Here is a 20,000-nt window from a genome sequence, read left to right as displayed (position 1 = left end):
CAATAATAAACGCTTTGTCTTGTCTCGGGTAAAATCCGTTTTCATGTATCAGGCATGTGACACATGGCACAACTGCGCACGCTCAACATTTGAGGCAAAAAGAATTTGTTCACGAATTACCCGAAATGGTTTTTCAAGATCAATTTGTTGCCATAAATGTCGGTAACATTTCACCTAGTGACCGTATTCAGCGAAAAAAAAAATCAATGATTGCAAGTTTCTGGGAAAGAAGAAAGCTGCCTCCAAAGTTTTGTTTATTAGAAATGGTGGCCAAAGTGCGCGCGCTCTATTATCGAGCATTACATGACAGATTGCCAGGCAAACATTTTCACAAAATTTTTAACAGAGACACAACACTATAAAAGAATGTATGTTTATAAGAACTTGTTACAGTTCAATAAAAGTATTAGTTAAAATAGACACAAGAAACCACTTTTTGTAAGTCATGCGTTTACGGGCGTGCAAAGAAAAGGTGAAAATGGTTGACGCGACTTGCATCGGGGAATTTTCATTGACAAATCAGATTGGAGAACGTGATCGATTTTACCAGATGTTTTCTCCGAAGACAAACATTTGGGTATGAGATTAACTAACTGGTCTGGAGGGAAGCAATTAATTTTGTTTCCCTCGAATCTCAATGTCTCCCGAGACAAGTCGAGAATCGAGGAAAACAAAATTAACTGGTTCCTGAGCGACCAGTCATTAAGGGATTTGTTATATAGCACAACCAAAGCATTAAATACAACAGGGACCATTTGCAAAGAAAAACAAAAGACCAAACAAAAGCTTTGAAAAACGCCTGAATCTTATGACGACATCACGCCACCCTCACTCACGCTCTGTTCACGTGCAACAGGGGTCAACGGTCAACAAAGCAACGGAACGTTCAATACAACACACCTCTCCAAGGCTACTACTTCTTACTTATTTTTCTCTCTTTTGCTGATTAATTCTTTTGTTAATTACCTTGTCAACAAATGTTTTTTTCTTCTTTTTTTTTAACAGGAAGTTCTGGTATAAAAGCCTTTTTCTCCGGCTTTTACCGATAAAATCGGCGTAGTTTTCAAAATAACCCTTGTTAAACATATTAGCACTTGATATCTTATATTGCTGTAGGGATACTACAATATTTTGAGGCATATTTTTCAGAGGACTTTTGAGTCAACAACTTGCCACGACTGAACAGCGTCTAAATTGGCATCTAACGCCCACAAAGGTGTGAAATGATGGGGGGGGGGGGGGGGGGGGGGCTTGCCCTTTTAGAGCGGAACTTCTTGTTTAATGATATCAAAACACGAGCTAAATGCATAGTAGGTTACGAAGTCAACTGTTGTGCTTGTTTGAACACAGCAACACCGTATTTAGCTTGAACATTTTTTGTCAACATACGTTCTCAAAAGTATAAAAGAAGCTAAGAGACTCTTTGTTATTATTGTAAAAAATGATTTCAAGATGGCAGGCTGAGGATGGCACAACTCAACCGGCTTGCTGCTGGTTGCTTCTGTCTGTCGTCAAAGCGTTCTTTGGTATGTTTTGCGAGAGAAAAAAACTTGCAGCCAAGTGGTTTCACAGAAGCTTAATGATTACATAAGAGCATTGACCTGTTGAAAAAAAGTAGGTAACTTTAATATTTGTAACAAGCCTTAACAAAAATTAGCCTTCCTATTCCTAAATACGAAGACACCGTAAAATAAAGTACACCTAGGCGTGTGAGCAAACTCGACCTGTTTCTTGCTTTGCAATTTTTTTTCTCACACGAGCGGCCTAGAGAGACAGAAAAAAACATTGGCCGAGAAAATGGATTGCAACGAGTGGCAGGAAAATGATCACGTCTAACAATAAAATAAGTGCTACCTCTTCAAAAATCACATTGTTTCTATCTGAACTGATCATTTCTGCTACTTCCATCCAGCGATCTTTGAAAGATGACACCATTGTCTGGGTTCCACCGCTCCTTAGAATCCTCACGGGGTTAGTTTTCCTTCCAGCCAGATTTACAATCCTTTCCAGGTGTTCAGTTTTTATTGTGGCTTGTTTGGTCACGGCAACCACCTCGTCCCAGAATGCAACAGCTTGCATAATAAATGACGTCATGTTTTTGATGTCACTCAGCTTCTCATGACAAGCTTCTCGCTCTTTCCTCAGTTTCTCTACTGTCGATGAAATCTTCTTTAGGTCGCTCTCTATCTAAAGAAGCAAAGGAATGATAACCTATTAAAGAAGGAATCTTAATTTGACAGTTAAGTAATCTCGTAATCATGACTCGTTGGAAAGTCTAAAGTATCGACATTTTGGCTATTAGGTAATTGTTAAAAAAACATACACGTTTTTCTGGCACAAATTAATTCCCCCAAAACGAGAAGACCAAATAAACATTCTTTCTTCCTCCATTACATTACATTTACATTGTCAAACTCCTTCATAGCTTATAAGCATTTATTGCGGGATGTACCATATGAGCGATTGAGACGTCGTATCGAAGATTTCGTGGTTCGTGTTTGGTCAGAGGCTCCAAACACCTCCAAAAAATAACTCTGCGACAGTTTCTCGGAACGTCTGATGAAACAATCACATTCCTTGACAATATAATACATCAAATGTCTTCGGTGATTTACACTTTCTCAAAAGATACTTGGGTTAGTAAATTATTATGAAACGCCTTTCACCTTCACATCATGTTGGATGTCCTTATGGCAAAACAAGTTGCAACAGCATCACTTTATGGCGAGCGACCACATGAGATTAAAATTAAAACGAACGCAGCTACACTTGGCTATGATCACAGGCCACATGATTACGACCTCACGCATCATTCGATCGTTCTAAGAACGACTGACGACGGCAAAAATATTTCCCAAGGATGAAGCCAACTATTACCCTTCCTAATTCACTAGTTCAGGTCGCTCGAACAGCGATCAGTTAACTCATTCCTTGACAGGATTTTCAATTTACAAGCAGTCGAGGTAACGTTAACCGAAATAAAATTTCGTCCAAGTTTTTAAGTTTTTCTTTGACAACAGTCTTCGACGTTTGTCAATGTGGTTACGATACTTCACCGAATCGTGCCATACTGCTCCTACAAACGCATCAAAGTAACAGACACCGACTGGGAAATAAACTAAAATAGATAGCGAACCTACAAATGGAATACTCCTAACTTAGCTCGACACACCCAAGAGGTTGACTGACCAAAAGCAGACATTTTTTCAAGAGAGTTGTTCCTTTTCAATATGCTGGGTTTCGAGGGTTTTTAAGAGAACGCTTCACATGCCAAGTGTTTAAATCTTCGCTGGCAGCATCTTCCTATAGAACGCCAGAACTGTATTGTGGTATTTTTTATCTTTATATTCTGTGCTTCTTTTCTTTGTATTCGGTGTTTTGGCACTCACTTCAGTTGGTGCTTTCTTTTTCCACTAATATTTGTCACAAAAGAAGGCATTCAAATAAGCATGATTCCGACAGCTCAAACGACTATCAAATTAAATTATGAATGTGTATGCTACGGCTACAAAATCTTCTAAAAATGGGGTAATGGACAAAGCTCAAAGCAATCATGTCTGCAGTTCGCATCAAGGAGTTTTAATTAAGTTACGCTATAAAATCTGTTGATGCGCAGTGGCATACGCCCACGGAATTAAGTAACACCAGTTGTAAGAAAAGACCGAAACCTTTGGGTAATTGGTTAGCAAACACGTACCACTAAAAATAAAAGATGTGATCATACCTGAAAGATTTGAGAGTCCACCCATCTGATCTCATTTTCTGCCTGCTCGACATCCCTTTCATACTGCATCATTTCTCTATAAGCATCAGACGCATTTTTTGAGTGCTCTTCAATCAAGGCAAGGATCCAGCCTACAATAGGTATCCAGAAGAAAACCTTCATCTTGTTATATTCTCTCTCAGCATTTCTCTTTTCTCTCTCCGCCGCTTCATACTTTTTAGAAGCCTCTTCCTTGTTTTGATAGTAACGTTGCTTCTGGTCAGCCAGCGAGGATTTCTTGTTGTCCAATGCTTGTTTTCTGGTCGCCAGCTGCGTCTCTTCTGAGTATAGTTCGTTTATCTGCCGAGTAACGCCCTCGACCTTTTGCTGATGGTCTTTCTCGGCTTTGCTTAGCTGATCAATGAGAATCGCTGCTCTGTTCTGTAACAGCAGTCCATCTTTCTGTACCGATTGCAGAGCGACCACCGAGCGGTGAGAATCGCCGCTTTTCACTGCTTCCAGAGCTGTTTCCACGGCATTAAAACACTTATGGCTCAATGAATTCAACGCCATGTTTATAATCAGTTACACTGGATAACCTAAGCGATTGAAAAGTTTAGAAAGCGAAACGTCCAACTTTCTAATGTTGGCTGGGGTTACCTTGGACTGCGTTTAAATCTGGACAGCGGAGTGTTTTAAACAAGGGGTGTAACATCTAGATCTGGATCACAAATATGATATTCAGTTTTACTCCCTTAAAAAACCCTTAACCTTCTAACGTTTTCTAGGAAATGCTTGAAATATGTCAACATAAAAAGGGACTTCAGAAACTTCCGCCCAATTTCCAAGAAGACTCTAAAAATGTAAACAGCTATATTTCACTTTCAACCATAATTTGTAAGAATTTTCCAAAATTCAGAGAAGACTCTAGAAATGTTAACAACTGTATTTCACTTTCAACCATAATTTGTAAGAACTTCCCAAAATTCATAAAAAAGACTAGAAATGTAAACAGCTCTATTTCACTTTCAACCATAATTTGTAAGAACTTCCCAAAATTCAGAGAAGACTCTAGAAATGTGAACAGCTATATTTCACTTTCAACCATAACTGGCATAGTAAAAAGATAAAATCGGAACGATGCGCTTTCTAAGTAAGTCAGAAAGAAAAAGGTACTTTGACTGACAGGGAAGGATCTAAGAAGTGTAAACAGCTACATTTCACTTTGCAACAAAACAACATGGAATGAAAACAGCAGTGTGAGTGATGGTCATATTTAAATGTAAAGAAACCGAAGCGATTCTGCTTTCCAAGAAAATAAAAGAAGTGGATCATTAATTGACATTGAACGATCCAGACAATTGACGTAAACAGCTACATAGCAATTTCCAACCAAATATGGTCAGTAAACGCCGGTATTGGGCAGATTTGTGTAAATGATCTTGTTTCGAAGAATAGAATGAACATTTAAACTTTATAAAAGCGAACCAGCGCGGTCCACCCTTCGTAATTCAGCTAGACAGTTACACAATCCTCCGCGTGTCAAGCACTGAAGTCCTCAAAGATAGCTACAAAATGGCTACTGACACTGCTGTAGAAATTGACGGAGAAACCTTCGACCTAGTCTGTATACCAAAAGCAGAAAGCAAAATGGTACAGACGGCTAAAACGTCTCTTCTTGGTTCGCTAGATCTCCAAAGCCTCGTGGAAGACTTAGGAAAGCTTGGTAGCTTTATCCGCGTTGCTTACAACGGCGTAGCAGGGTGCACTGAGGTACAGATTAAAGTACAGCGAGTTGGCTACAACATTACGAAACTGGCCGATAAATCAGCTGTCACTGTACACAAATTCAAAGGTGCGTCACAGAGTGTACTCGAAGAACTTCAGGGGACCTATCAATACTTGCTAGACGGACTGGAAGAGATGGCGCTGGAAACACTCTCGCAGCTTACCAGCATCGCCAAAGATATGGCGAATGCTGCTAAAGAGCTACACAACGACTTTGAGAAGGCAACGACCGACGTAATCGACGCCTTAGAAGACACACAGAGAGAAAAAGGATCTGAGGAGGAAAGAAAGAAAGCTCTGGAGGAAGAGAGGAAGGAGTTTGAAATGAAAAAGAAGAAAGCGGTCAGGCAGCAGGAGAATGCAATTGCAGCAGAAGAGAATGCAAAGGCACTGTACAACGAGGCTCAAAAAAGAGAAGACAAGGCGATGGACGCACAGGACAGCCTTCTAAATACAATCACAAGTGCCTTTACAGGTATCGTAGGAGCTGCAGCATCGGCAGCGACGCTAAAGACTGAAGAGGCGCTGGAAAAGTTGTCGCAAATTGGTGACAAGTCAGGATACAAAGAAGCCATGAAGATGGCAAACAAAGAAAAGAAAAAGCATATGGAAGAAATGCAAAAACAGCGAGATCTTCGCCAAGACGCGATACTACAATGCATAGAATTCACAGAGAAAATCAAGAACTGCCAAGATGACGGTATGTTGGCGGAAGCGGCCATTGAAGCCTTGCACAGTTCTATTGGCGCACTCAAATCTCTTTCTGCCATCATGATGAACGCAGCCTTATTCTGGGAGCAGATGCAGGCGCATTGCGAGTCTCTGGCTAAAGGAGACATAAAGCAGAGTGTTGAGGCGGCCATGAAGCTCTCTGAGGAGAAGCGAATCAAAACCTGGACATCGCCATCATTTAAGAAAAAGGCCCTGCGGTACTATTCCAAATGGGTTGCCCTGGATGATGTGTGTGGTGTCTACATGTTGCAGATCAAGGAGACCAGACAAGACCTGTACAACTACCTGGAGGACAACCCAACCATCGAGCAGGCAAAGAAGAATGTACGTGAGCTAGCCACCACGTTTGCAAACGATTTAAAGCAAGCTCAAGAAAAGCTGGAAGCGGAAAGCAAGAAAGCAATAGAAGCAAAAAAAGAACTTGACAAATCTGAATGAACAAAAAACACTTGTAAGTAAACACTCTAAAGTAATTACCTTCGCCGTTCCTAGTGTTCACTTCAACAAAAGTATAGTTATTTTTTTCGGAAATTTAGTTGTTTTTTTTTGCTGCAAATCGTGATTCTTAACAGTGTAATTCCGCTTGATAAGCCATTACTGGACGAGTTTTCACTCGTGTTTGGATTTTTTTGTTTTTGCCAACATTTTGATATAACCTGTATAATTATGCATTTCTGTCACCAATTAAATTTTTAACCAAAGGAGTGTGTTTAACAAAAAACATCAAAAGTATCATTTCAAAAGGCTCAGATTGCCTGTCATGTGATAGAACGTCTTGCAAGTGGTAGCTTGATTAATGCATGTAGTCATTAGTTGACAATTGAGTGTCGTAAAACTAAAACCGTGACGAATTTATTCTGGCCAATCACAACAGAGCCAAACAATGTTTGAAGCAAACACAGGAACCGGGCGTCAAGCGCGGGAAAACGCGTGCGAGCAAGTCACGATTGGTTTTGGTTTCTCACTTGTTGAGTGACAGGCGCGAGATTTGCTAACCAATCACCGCGCGTAGTAAAGTAAAACCAAAGCCACGCGAAATTGCTTTCGACACTCAAATGAAAACCGCTTTATTATATAATTATGCATTTCCGCTCTTGTTCCTTTACTGATGAGTAAAAGTTTTCTTGCTACACAGAGCTTTAGGAACCAACTTGACTGAGCTGGTGGAATACTCGTAAATTAAAACTAAGACGAGGGAATATTTTACATCAGTATTTGTCACAACGTGTTTAAGAACTTGGACTCTGAATCAAGATGAACGATCCTCTTGATAATAATTTTTCATTTTTATCTTAAGGGTCCATCTATAAATTGTATGTAATAGCACGTAATTCATAAGCTGTCTTGGTTTGCAAAAGCTCAAGTTGATCTTCCCATCAACTGAGCCACCAAAATATTTTTTGGCAAAATCAAACGTGTCGTCTTTCTTTTTAAATTTTACCATAAACTGATTAATCAATGTTTTATTGGATATTTGAATAATCTTTTTTAGCAATAAAATACAATAGCAGTTTTAACTTTTGCATCTGTTTATTCTATTCTCACATCATTTAACTTGGGTCACTCTGAGAAACATTTCAGCGATAAATACACCAAGTCTAAAATTAAGCAAGCGAAAATTAAAGTTAATAGCCGACGTTTCGGCGTCATCGTGACACCATTCTCAAGGCAAAGTGGATAAATTAATGCGAAGATTTGATTTCTATACTCTACAGTCTCTACAAATTAGCATATTAACAAAGGATCACAAGGTATTCACCTGAAGAACTTGTGATCCTTTGTTAATATGCTAATTTGTAGAGACTGTAGAGAATAGAAATCAAATCGTCGCATTAATTTATCCACTTTGCCTTGAGAATGGTGTCACGATGACGCCGATTAACTATTAACTTTAATTTTCGCTTGCTTATGTTTCAAGAAATCATTATTGATCAAAAGTCTAAAATTGCCTCTGTAATCACCAGACCAAACCCGCCTTTCCCCACCCGTCACCCCTCATGTTACTTTCCTCTCACAAATAATCAAAACTAATAAAGAAACACTGATATGAGCTAAAAGCGCAAAATTTACTGCAAGAAAAGGAATTTTTCCTTCATTTTAAAAAGGGATTTTCTATTTTCTGAAAAAACTGCTTGTAAAAAAATTGGTTGCCATGGTATCATCAACGTTAATCAACATCAACCAAGCACATCCAATGTTTCCCAGACAAATTTCTGACATCCTGAAGTTTCAGGGCGTTTGGTCAAATATTAATAAAGGTTATTCAGGTTCAAAGTCGCCATGGGCAGAATTTCCCGCCCCACTACCAGCCACCTCCCCCCCCCCCACCCGCCCGCAACCAACCCGGTCTAGATAGGGTTACCGATAACACTGTTTAAGATGAAGGCATGCCCTGTGATTCAAAGGTTTGAATTACTTATAAGCCCAAGCTGAGAAGTTAAATAGAATGTTCTTTTCTGGGTAGAAATTATTTCACACTTACCTGCACTGGTTGAAATCCACCTATTGATGAAATGAAAATCACAGATCCACCCCTAAAAAATAGGTTTGCTCAGGTGAACTTGGGACACGTTACAGGCTCTCCTTTGGCTCATCACACAATCTTGTTGAGGAGCAAAGATTGCATGATGAGCCAACAACAACAAAAACATCTACCAGGGAGGACAACAAAGTTTTAGTTTAATTCTCAAACTTACTTATTTAATAATTCATCAAGAGAAAACAAAGAAAACTATAAAATCTTTCCATCACTTTAGCCCTGAATTTCTCCAAGAATTATTGATCATTATTTGAGAAGCCATATCAAACACTCAAAAGTGGGTTTCATCAGATATCCAAACACCTCGAAGTCGTTTAAAAGAAGTCTGATGAGACACACCTTCCCATGTTTGATATATTACTGAAACATCTGGAATGGTCACACTACACAGCTCCGCCAGTATCTCACGCATGCGCAAAGCAATATCACCTAGGCAGTGGCAGCCAAGGAGAGCTGTTTCTGCCTTATAATGCCTTATCAGCATGGCATAGCCATCGGGCACTGAACAACCCAAAAGCCACTACACAGCTCCACCTGTACCTCACACATGTACATGCGCACAGCCATATTACCCAGGCAGTGGCAGCCAATTGGGCAGTTGTTTTGGCCTTATTAGCCCTCATCAGGAAGGCAAAGCCATCGGGCACTGAACGACCCAAAAGCTACTACACAGCATGCGCACAGCCATATCACCCAGGTAGTGGCAGCCATGGACAGCTGTTTCGGCCTTGTTAGGCCTCATCAGCATGCGACAGCCATTGGACGCAGAATGACCCAAAAGCAGTTTATCAGTAACCCTTTACTACCAAGGCAGGTGTAAAGGCACCCCTTTAAGCACCAGTCCCACACTATCCATTAAGGTTACCTCATACCTTCAGGGGTGTCTTGCGTCCAGTTTAAACTGTACACACCAAAACCCCTATATCAAATTAAGCTTATAGAGTCGGATATCAAACTAAACCAAGAATTTTGAAACAAAATAAATCGTCGAATTTCTCACGACCTCTAAATGCGAGCATCCGAATCACCTTTTGAAAGCTACAAGTCAAAGCGAATTTTTTCACTAATTTAATTTGCTCCTCAGTTTCCGGACCCAAGGCGCTAAAACTAAAAATAGTGTCTGCGTTTGCCATATTCAATCACAGTGAAAAGTTACAGAACACTTTCGAAATATGATCAAAAAATTGTGGAGTGATCATACAAAAATCGCTCTTGGAAATAAAATATTTTGAAAGAAAAAATTAGCAGACAAGTTTTAGTTGTTTATATGTTGAACTAGCTACTGTCCACATTTGAAGGCAAACGAACAAATTCCCTAAAATTGAGTTTTAGCTCTTTAAGGGTTCAGGTATCTGCAGTTTAAACTGGATGCGCTACAGCACTTGGACGGGAGACACCTCTAAAGGTATAATTTGGTAGCCTTAAGTGGCAGCTGTGGCCTGGACCATACAACAGTCTCCACAATACATGTGGAGGGTTTTAATTAAAGTGATTTACAAGGACATTGTTTATACACTGGCAACTGTAAAAGTGATTGTAACAAAGGTTACTAATGCTAGCCTTTAAGGGCAGTAACTCTTATTGCTACTATTTATGAGTTCAAGCAACAGGGATGATCTAAGAAAGTCTGATTTCTTAAGGATGGTGCAAATCAAAGGGTTTTTGGGCGGATTATGACTTGGCAAGGGCTATTGAAATCCAAATTTAGAGATAATACCAGTAAGCTTCAATTTGGAAAATGTTCCATACATTTGTGAGGTATTTTAAAGCTTTTTGGAACTATCATTCCTAGTTACAACTTAGTTACAACCCATCTAACATTCCACATAAAGAGACACAGACTCTCTTTTCTCCATCAATGGAATAATGTCCTTGGCAAGGAGGAATGCTGATTTGACATTGACATCAAATATCTGCAACGATCAACAAAAAGAAAAAAGTAGTAAGCTTATTAATGAAAGAAAATAATCCAAACTGAGAAGAAGAATCTTACAGAAGACCTGTAATAACAATAAAATATATATTATATTATTATAAATTGTACTTTACAGTCAATCCACGCCATGCGTGACCAGTATTTTTGAAATTTGAATGGAGTTTTGAAATTTACATGTTAGTTTTGAACATCGCCAAGGAGATTTCAGACTTCCCTAGTTTATTGATGGTATAAAGCTATGAATTTCTCTTTACATTACAGCATAATTAAGTATTTCAAGAATATTAACAATTTTGTTTCCCAAGTATTATAAATCTTTTTGTTTCTGTTTTAATGCGTCTTTTTCAGAAAGATTTCCACAAAAATGTTCAACATTTCATTAACATGTCAGACATTACAAAGAGAAATTGAGTTGAATGTTCATTTCATTCTCGGAAATACTGGTCATGCGTGACGTAAATTGACTGTAAAAGCTGCAGTGACATCAGTATGAGCAATAAAATAATAAATAATTTATTATTAAGAATGGGTACACTGTGGTGTCCCAAAAAATAACAGAAACCATCCACACCCCCACCCCCTCCCTTCTTCTGCTCTGGAAATTCATTTTATCTTCATAGCATACACACGTTCCTTCTGCTCAAATTCCCGATAACCTTCCATGAGATACTGTAGGTTTAGATATTTTCTGGAACCACCCATTGCATCTGAAGATTATTTCCCTCAATTGGGCTCCAAAGGTTTAATGGTCATTCATAACTGTTCTACAGTTAACATCCATTGAATCAACAACAACAACAACTATTTATTATAAGAGAAGACACTTTTTACAATATAAGTTACCCACAATTAGCAAGGGCTATTCGAGGTGGGTAGCATTGATAGTTGTTTACATGCTCAAAAGGAAAAGACAAAACAAAGAGAAAAAGAATTAAAAAGGAAAATAAATGAATAAATAAATCACCTAAATGACTAATGCATGCTTTCAGTTCAAATCATCTCTGCTGGCTGATCCAACAGGTGACCTGTCATACTTTCATCAATAGATCTGTATTTAATAATTAAATTAATCGTTTTGAAGGCCAATCTAGTTCCACACTTTCTTGGGTTGTTCGAAAGCCGATTAACGCTTATCTACAATAAAAAGTTAATCAAGGTTTTCACCTTGCTCGTTAAAAATTGTTTTAAAGGCTAATTTCAAGCTCATTAAGGTAAAAGAATAGTCTGGGTCAAAACTGAGGACCAAAAATCTTTTGGAAGAATCGTTATTGATTAGTGATTAAACTCGAACCAAAGTTCACGTTAATCCAGGATAAGCTTAATCAGGCTTTGAACAACTGGGCCCTGAACTGTTATAAATGGGCTCAAAAAAATGTGAAGAGGCCAACATGTCTTGGCTCCATTACAGCGAACTAATGTGTAGTTCCCGAAAATATCCATAGTCCCCATGCCCATCAGTAGGTGTTTTGTTTTTCACCCCCTTCCCCAAGGAAATTCCAGTTAAGCTTCATACTTTGCTTCAAAAATTAATAATAAATCATTACCTTATCCCAAGCATCCTCTGGGGTCTAAAATTAGAAAAATATACAGCATATAATAAGTGAATGAAAATAAATTACTTTCCAGTTAATAACATTAAACTCACGGTAAACATACAGGTGTAGGCCTGTGAGATGTTATGGTGTAAAAGAACAGTATCTATCTTTAGTTAAATTGTCATAAACTGTATATATAGGGTGTTTTCACATGATTTCACAACAGCAATGTCGGTGTCCCAAAACAAAGAAATGGCAGCCATGTTGGCGTCCCAAAACAAAGAAATGGCAGCCATGTTGGTGTCCCAAACTAAACCTCTGGGAATTGAACTCTATTTTTATGCAAATACTTTCTTTTGTTTCAGTGAACCAATATGACCAGTAGTCACGTGAATGGAAACTCTCCATACTGTATGTGGTTATTTAATTATTTCCCTACTCTAGCTTTCATTATATTATTTAGTAAAATATTTTGCCGAATATTTATGTCTTTAATCGCTAGATCAACCTTTTTTCTGCAAATACAGTCGACTCCTGATAACTCGAACCCTCGTTAACTCGAACCTCGTGCTAACTCGAACCAATTTTCCTTTCCCTTCAGGTCATTTTCTATATAATTTTACCCTCGATAACTCGAACTCCCGAAAACTCGAACCTTTTTCAATTTCCCTTGAAGGTTCGCGTCATCAGGAGTCGACTGTAAATAATTAAACAGCTACATGTACATGTAACCGTACTTAACATCTGTGAAAAGTGAGACTCACTAGCTGTCTGTTAGATGATGAACAACAACAACAACAACCTTTATTTTCCTCAAGATTAATTAAGAATGTTTTAATTACATTCTCATATGGTAAAATTTGTTCAGTTTGTTTTGAAAATTTTAAGGTAGATTGAGGACGGAGGCCAAGTTAACCATCCGATTTTCAAGTTGGCCTCCAAATTGCGTAATGATGTCTAGAAATTAATAACAGGAGGTGAGGAACCAAAAAATGATAAGATTTAAATAAAAAGAACTAAGGGATGTGGCACTGGAATAAAGTTTTCACATGACCTTACTTTCTGTAAGCTACGGCAGTACACTGCATGTGCACTGTACCGGTGTAATTCCTCAATCCCGCCAACAACTACACTTGAACCATCAAGAAGTGACAGCTTTGTTATAAATAATAATTATTATCATAATATAATATTTTAATAAGTAAACTCATAGTACCTCTAGAATTGGCCCAAATGAAGGATTGGCTGCTGCATTTGATACAAGGATATCAATACCACCAAAGTGTTGTATTGTCTGTTTAAAGTAAACATTGAATTCATAATGACATAATTTATAACATCAGCTGGTGTGGATGAAATAGCAGAACATGAGAGCTCCACATTATGTATTTTGAATAAATTGCTAGACTTACCTGCTCAATAAGATTGATACGTTGATCAGGTTTTGCGACATGGCACATCACACCCCTCACGGCGCAGCCTTGTTCTTCCTTTTCCAATTGAGAAACAGTTTTGGTAACCTTGTCTTGCTTGCGACTGCTAATCATGACCTTTGCGCCATCTCGAGTAAGCTGCCTGGCAATAGCAAGGCCTATCCTAAAGGAAAATAAAAATTCCAGTCCAATTGTAGATAAACCAGACTAGCAGGTTAAAGTCATTTATGACTTAGTCAATCCCAAGTGTGACTATCCCCTCTCCACCGCCCCGTCCTTCCTGGGCATATTTGTCATTTTGTCATTTTCAGACAAGTTATTGTAAATGGTCCACTGTCAGTGGGCTCAGCCAATACATACATCAACTTCACAGTAAGGCCTAGAAAACTGGTTTCAATGCCCCACCCACAGGACCAGACCAAAATCACATTTTGTTTTAAACAAGATAAAAATCGAGTATTGGAGAAAAAAGATTGCGTGAAAGCCAAATATTAAGAGTACGATGTACATGTATCTGAGGGGGGCTATCTTAAAACTTTACACTTAAGTACTTGAAATTTGACCCTAAAAATCCTATGACTATAAAATAAGCTGTCTTCTCCTTCTTACTACAAACAAAAAAATATTGCCATGGTCGATTTTATTTTATTGGTGACCCAGCTGAGAGTGAGGAAAGTAGACTTGCTACAAGCATTACCCCAATTCTTCAGCTTTAACTGATTGTTCTTCCATCAACTAAAATATTCAACATGAATAGAAATCAATGTATCATATTAAATTAGTATTAAATAATAATAAACTTAAGGTGATTCTGTTAAATAATTATTGCATTGCTCATTCCTACTGGGAATATTTTCTTACGTCATCAGCACATGCTTTGCACATCACAGTCATGCGTGCTGAAATCAGTTATGTTGTGTTTTCCTTGATGCCCAGTCAATAACCAAAATTTAATGTATTTTTCTCCTGAAAGAGCATCAATATTATGCCTACCTTTTTTATCTTGCTATTTTAACTAAGCTATATGTCATACCCTTAATATTAATCAATGAGTAATCAATGAGTAATCGAAGGCCAAAAATTTTGTGGCCTATCAAGTACTCATTGATGACTTGAATCGATTACTCATTAATGTAATAATTGATTACCTATTAATGTTATTGATTATACTCATCGATGACCCATTAATTACTCATCAACTATTATGCTGCACACAAAAGACACCTTTCTTGCCTTCTTGTACCATTTTAATTTGCTTTTTCGTTTGTTATTCTTTTATCTTTGTTCAACGTTTTTTTCTCTATAACTGGCATTCCTCTTGACCAAATTACGCCTTCACAAAAGGTCAAAATTTATAAACTTCTGGCATGTCGAGATCTGAAGTGCTAATCACAAATACAAATGATTCTTAATTGTGCAATATTTCACTTTATCCAACTCTTTATTTCATAACAAAACAACTGAACAGGCACCAAGTAGTCTGAAAATGAAACCAACAGGTACGCTGACAAGGATCGACTGTGTGGTTATAGATTTTGTTCTGTGGATGTTTGTCAGCAAAGTAAAACTGCTTTAGGTTAGGGAAACAGCCGTCACAAGCAGTTACATTACGCACCAGGACCATGATATTGTTACATTGTGGAGTTGAGCTTGAGTGTTGGAGCATTATCTCAAGGTGTTATAGAATAATTTGCCAAGTTGAACAACCTTGACGGGGCAACTGTCAAGGTTTGGTTCAATAATAAATGACAACGAGCTTTGTTCTTCATGTATATTGTTGTGTTGCAAACTTAATAAAAAAAAAAAAAGAAAACGACAACGAGATACGAGGGAACAAAATAGGCCTACTGAAGCTTAACTCACATGTACTGTTAGCCGGATAGAATAAAGCTGGAAACATCTGTTTACATTTAATAAGTTGTTTTTATTTTGTTTTTATTCAGTTTTCAGCCACGAGATGATATTGATGAGTAATGAATGAAATCAATGACTAATCAATGAAATCAATGAGTAATGAATGAAATCAATGACTAATCAATAGAATCAATGAGCTAATTAATCAATGCAATCGATGACTAATCGATAACCAAAAAATTTGTGGCCTATCGATTAATCATCGATTACTCATTGATCATCGGCAATAATCAATGACTGTAATCAACTGATTACCTATCGATTACTCATTGATTTCATTGCTATCATTGATGTCATTGATAAGTTATGCCTGGAATATACCGCTGAAGACAATATTATCAAATGGCAATTCAAAGCTTTTAATTCAAAAATCTGCTGTGTTTTTCTGGCTACCTAAGTTCAAGTCTAAAAAGTTTAAAAAGCTCAACCGAGCTTTCTGGATCTCCTGCTCATTGATTATGTAATAGGTTATTTCAAAAGAATGATACATGATTTTTTTTTGTGTCGTTCTATTGTGTTATGTGTCGTTCTTATGTGTGTGGACCAAAGTGGCCCTGTATTCTGTAGTTGCTCCAAAAAGGCACTTCTTCAAAAACATTAGTCTTCTAATTTAGCACAATAATTCTAATATTAAATTAGCAACGCAATAAACAATCATGCTTAAGGACGGTGCCTACTAATACCGAAGTATTTTTGTTCGGTTTATGACTATGCAGGAAAAGCATATCTTGGCAAGGGCTATTGAAATCCAAAAAAGAAACTTGGGGGTAACCATGCATTTTTCAGAGATAAGTAAGCAATAATATCTCTAAAAACCGCCAAAATATAAAGCAATGTTTGGGATTTTTTCCTAAATTGAAGCTTAATTATCTCTGAAAAATGCATGGTTACCCCCAATTTTCTTATGAGATACCAAAAGCATTTGCTAAGTTCTGCTTTCTCCGTATAGTTTTCAGCCGCGCAAAAATATTCCCGTATTAGTAGGCACCACCCATAGGGCACCCGAGTATCTCGGGATGCGCAGAACGTATGCGCAGTAACAATAGTAGGCACCGTCCTTAATTTACTGTTTATACCCACCCTTCTGTGGATGCCGTAACAATTGCAACTTTTCCTTCAAGTCTGCGATTAGCAGCTGCAGTAGAGCTCATTCTTAGAGACCTGCAAACGCCTGGACAACAGCAACGGTTCATGTTACAGGCGTTGACGATCGCGTTTTTGCGGGGAACTAGAAATGAGCTCTATAAAAGACGACAACGTCACTCGACGGGCCGACGTGGCATGGGGGGTCAATCGACAAATTCTCGTCAGAGTCCCGAAGAATACCGATTCATTCTCCCGGCCGACTATTAGTCTGGGAACCAAGTCCCCTCGGAAACTAAGGCCCCTCTAAAAATGTTCTTAGTTTATTTTATACTCCTATATTATTATAGCTTACGCTAATCCCAGGTTTTGGTTCGATAACAATCACAATAAATCCATAAAATAAAGTTAAAGTTAATATTCGAGTCGAATATTCGAATTGCTTTAGGCGACAGGGCTCTTTGAGACTAGAGCCCGTTTACACTTCAGGCCCCAGTTGTTTAAAGGCCGGATAACTTTATCCGCTGGATAAGGCACTCTTCAGCGTCTAAAATATACTTCACGTTAAATGTTTTCCAAGGTTTTCGTACACTCCCTAACTAAGCATTGGTTAGAGTGCACATATTCGGTTATATAGGAGGAAATACTGAAATCTTTGCACAGATTGAAACTGTCGGATAGTGACTTATCCACTGGATAAAGTTATCCGGCCTTTGAACAACTGGGGCCAGAAAACTTTTGGCACGACTAGGACAAAAAATGGGACGCGTACCAAAAAAAGAGTAAAAAGGGGTTCGGCCGAATCAAAATTTCACCCGTGCTCGGCCGTTCTGAAAAGGTAGTCCGAGCACGGGATAAAAAAAAAGTGTATTTCCCAAAAGTGCCGAAAAGTGCCAACTCTGCCAACTTGCAATTTTTTCATGACGAGTCTTCCTCACTTTGGTCAGCACCATCTCTTGTGTGTAGTAATTCCATTCAACATGGCGGACTCGGCGGGCTCTGCAACAAGTCGCAAATACTGTTTCTACCATCTCAAACCAGTGACCACTGCGTGTTGTCATCTAAAATCGTCGCTCGATAGGACAGTTACAAGCCAGCGTTGCTGAGCCAGGGACGTAGCCAGGATTTCGAGGAGGGGGGGGGGGGGTTCCAAATTGGTTCCAACGAAAACGGTTAGTCTAAAATCCTTACATTTCGTACGTACAAGACTTTGGCGTTAACGCTACGCAAACAGAAGACGTCTTGATTGCCGTTGAGCGAACGTGTTTATCACTTCCTCGATATTTATGTCTCGGTGGTAATTGATGTTCATCAACGCCAGCCCAGGCTCTCGCTCGCTTAACATGGTCGACCTCAGGTATGTTTTAACCTTCTTAGTGTACTGAATGAGCGCTCACATTCAGCTGACGTTATTGGCAACGTGCACAAAATGCGGATTAAGGTGTGGATGTTAGGAAAGAACTCTTGATCGCATGCTGCGAGTGTCTGAACTGCACTGGTGGGAAGGTCGGCATCCTCAGTGCTGCACCACTTTCTGCTCCATCGCAGGAGCTCAACATTAACCACTTGAGGAGAAGGAAGGGCGTTCTCATAAAACTCCAGCGCTGTTTCAATGTCAGGTTTTCTGTCTCCGACTGCTACCAGCTCAGGAAGAAGATTAAAGAGGCGGGACAAGACAACATCATTAGTAAGATTGAAGTATGTTTTCATCTATGATTGTGGATGGTCTAGAAGGGGAATAGCAACTGCCCTCTTACAGTAATCAGATGGTGTCTGGGCTGGTACATTGTCGCGGTGTTGCTGCTGATTGATCCGGCGCGAGATGGAGGGCACAACACCTACATTTGCCGCGGTAGTGACCGCCAGATCGAACCACTCGGTCCAGATGTCGAGAGTCCATTACACTCTTGCTGGGATAAAATCACTGTTAAAAATAGGAGAGGGGGGTTCCTTGACGCGAGAGGGGGGTTCCGGAACCCCTGGAACCCTCCCCTGGCTACGCCCCTGTGAGCGTTGCTACTATTACAATGAACACCAGTGAGTATGAGGACTTTCAAGCATCCAACTTACTCGAACCACATAGTTCGCTACAAATTTCTCAGCTCTCTTTGTCTCCTGTCGAGGTTCTCAACGCCCTTAGTGTGTTAGATGTGAACAAAGCAACTGGTCCCGATAAGATCCCGGCGAAACTTTTGAAAAACTGTGCACCGTGCATTTCTAATTCATTGTGTACAATCTTCAACAAATGCTTACAGCTTGGTAAACTTCCAGCTGCATGGAAAGTGGCAAATGTTATCCCGATCCACAAAAATGGCTCTCCTGGTGAAGTATCCAACTACAGACCCATCTCTTTATTACCTCTTGTTTCAAAGGTCTTGGAACGTTGTGTATACAATCATCTTATTAAGCACATTTCTAGCCAGCTTCACAATCTACAGTATGGTTTCGCTAAGGGAAAATCAACCACATCGCAGCTTCTTCAAGTCTTGAATGAAATTGGTGAGCTGCCTGATAAACGAGTGCAAGTTGATACCATCTATTTAGACTTTGCGAAAGCTTTTGACAGAGTTGACCACCAGCTTCTCCTGAAAAAGCTACGACTATTTGGCATCAATGGCAGTCTCCTCTGCTGGTTCTCCGATTATTTACATTTTAGATTTCAGAAAGTAACTGTTCTCGGTAAAACATCAAACATTCTCCATGTTCCCTCTGGAGTACCTCAAGGGTCCATCCTAGGGCCATTATTGTTTCTAATATATGTCAACGATCTGGCCATAGCCACTGTCAATAGTTCCGTAGCACTATTCGCGGATGACACCAAGTGCTACCGTCCCATCACGAACACTGATGATGGACGACTACTCCAGGAAGACCTCGATCGAATCACTTTATGGTGTCATGATTGGAGGATGGATCTCAACCAGTCTAAATGTACAGTGATGTCTACAACGAGAAATGTCAATCTAGTGGAAACACCTTACTCACTTCAAAATACACCAGTCAAACGTACTGATGCTCAAAAGGATCTCGGGATATTAGTATGTAAGGACTTGAAATGGAACAGTCAAGTACTAGCGGCTGCCTCTAACGCTAATAGGATGCTGGGTTTTATTCGTAGGTCGACACTTGAGGTCAAAAATCAATCTGCTCGCAAAGCACTGTATACAGCCTTAGTGATGAGCAACCTCTCGTACAGTTCACAAGTATGGGCCCCGCAGTCAGTCAAACTGATCGAAATTATCGAGAGAATACAACGACGTGCAACTAAATATATACTCTCACTACCCTACAGGACTGGTATCTCGTATAAAAACAGACTAACACTCACAGGCCTTAT

The 20,000-nt window shown here is 39.1% G+C and overlaps 3 protein-coding genes across 10 annotated transcripts in view; 1 reads left to right on the top strand and 2 right to left on the bottom strand.

The window, feature by feature from the left end:
- The window catches only part of LOC146489802 (dehydrogenase/reductase SDR family member 4-like), a 99,918-nt gene that overhangs the window by 49,768 nt on the left and 30,150 nt on the right, over window positions 1-20,000 (bottom strand). For 2 of the 7 annotated variants that reach the window (XM_085102587.1, XM_085102640.1), the window contains exons 1-6: window positions 16,661-16,746; window positions 13,646-13,829; window positions 13,450-13,527; window positions 12,243-12,266; window positions 10,605-10,675; window positions 8,706-8,757 (exon numbers count right to left, since the gene is read on the bottom strand). In XM_085102587.1, coding sequence (XP_084958713.1) covers window positions 8,706-8,757; window positions 10,605-10,675; window positions 12,243-12,266; window positions 13,450-13,527; window positions 13,646-13,829; window positions 16,661-16,731 — 480 coding nt within the window. In that variant the 5' untranslated portion in view covers window positions 16,732-16,746. Of the gene's footprint in view, window positions 1-519; window positions 1,602-1,854; window positions 2,188-3,724; window positions 4,691-8,705; window positions 8,758-10,604; window positions 10,676-12,242; window positions 12,267-13,449; window positions 13,528-13,645; window positions 13,830-16,660; window positions 16,747-20,000 lie in introns of those variants that run through there. The other 5 variants (XM_085102549.1, XR_014861050.1, XR_014861045.1 and 2 more) reach the window with 5 other exon arrangements.
- LOC146489805 (uncharacterized) overlaps window positions 520-20,000 on the bottom strand; it is a 29,553-nt gene continuing 10,072 nt past the window's right edge. The window contains exon 3 of one of the 2 annotated variants that reach the window (XM_085102770.1): window positions 520-839. The gene's annotated coding sequence lies outside the window, so the exon portion shown is untranslated. Of the gene's footprint in view, window positions 967-20,000 lie in introns of both variants that reach the window. The other variant, XM_085102761.1, reaches the window with a different exon arrangement.
- On the top strand, window positions 5,215-7,741 carry LOC146489806 (uncharacterized). The gene has a single exon (XM_085101158.1). The coding sequence runs from the start codon at window positions 5,279-5,281 to the stop codon at window positions 6,659-6,661; it is 1,383 nt and encodes a 460-aa protein (XP_084957284.1). The 5' UTR covers window positions 5,215-5,278; the 3' UTR covers window positions 6,662-7,741.

Source organism: Pavona decussata, unplaced genomic scaffold, assembly GCF_977016875.1.
Source record: "Pavona decussata unplaced genomic scaffold, jaPavDecu1.1 SCAFFOLD_3, whole genome shotgun sequence".
NCBI classification, from domain to species: Eukaryota; Metazoa; Cnidaria; class Anthozoa; order Scleractinia; family Agariciidae; genus Pavona; species Pavona decussata.
The sequence above is the reverse complement of the archived record's forward strand: the minus strand, read 5'-3'. Positions and strand labels throughout refer to the sequence as shown.

Bases quoted from the DNA above. Each gene is read 5' to 3' on its own strand.
- LOC146489806 (XM_085101158.1), top strand. From the start codon at position 5,279: ATGGCTACTGACACTGCTGTAGAAATTGACGGAGAAACCTTCGACCTA.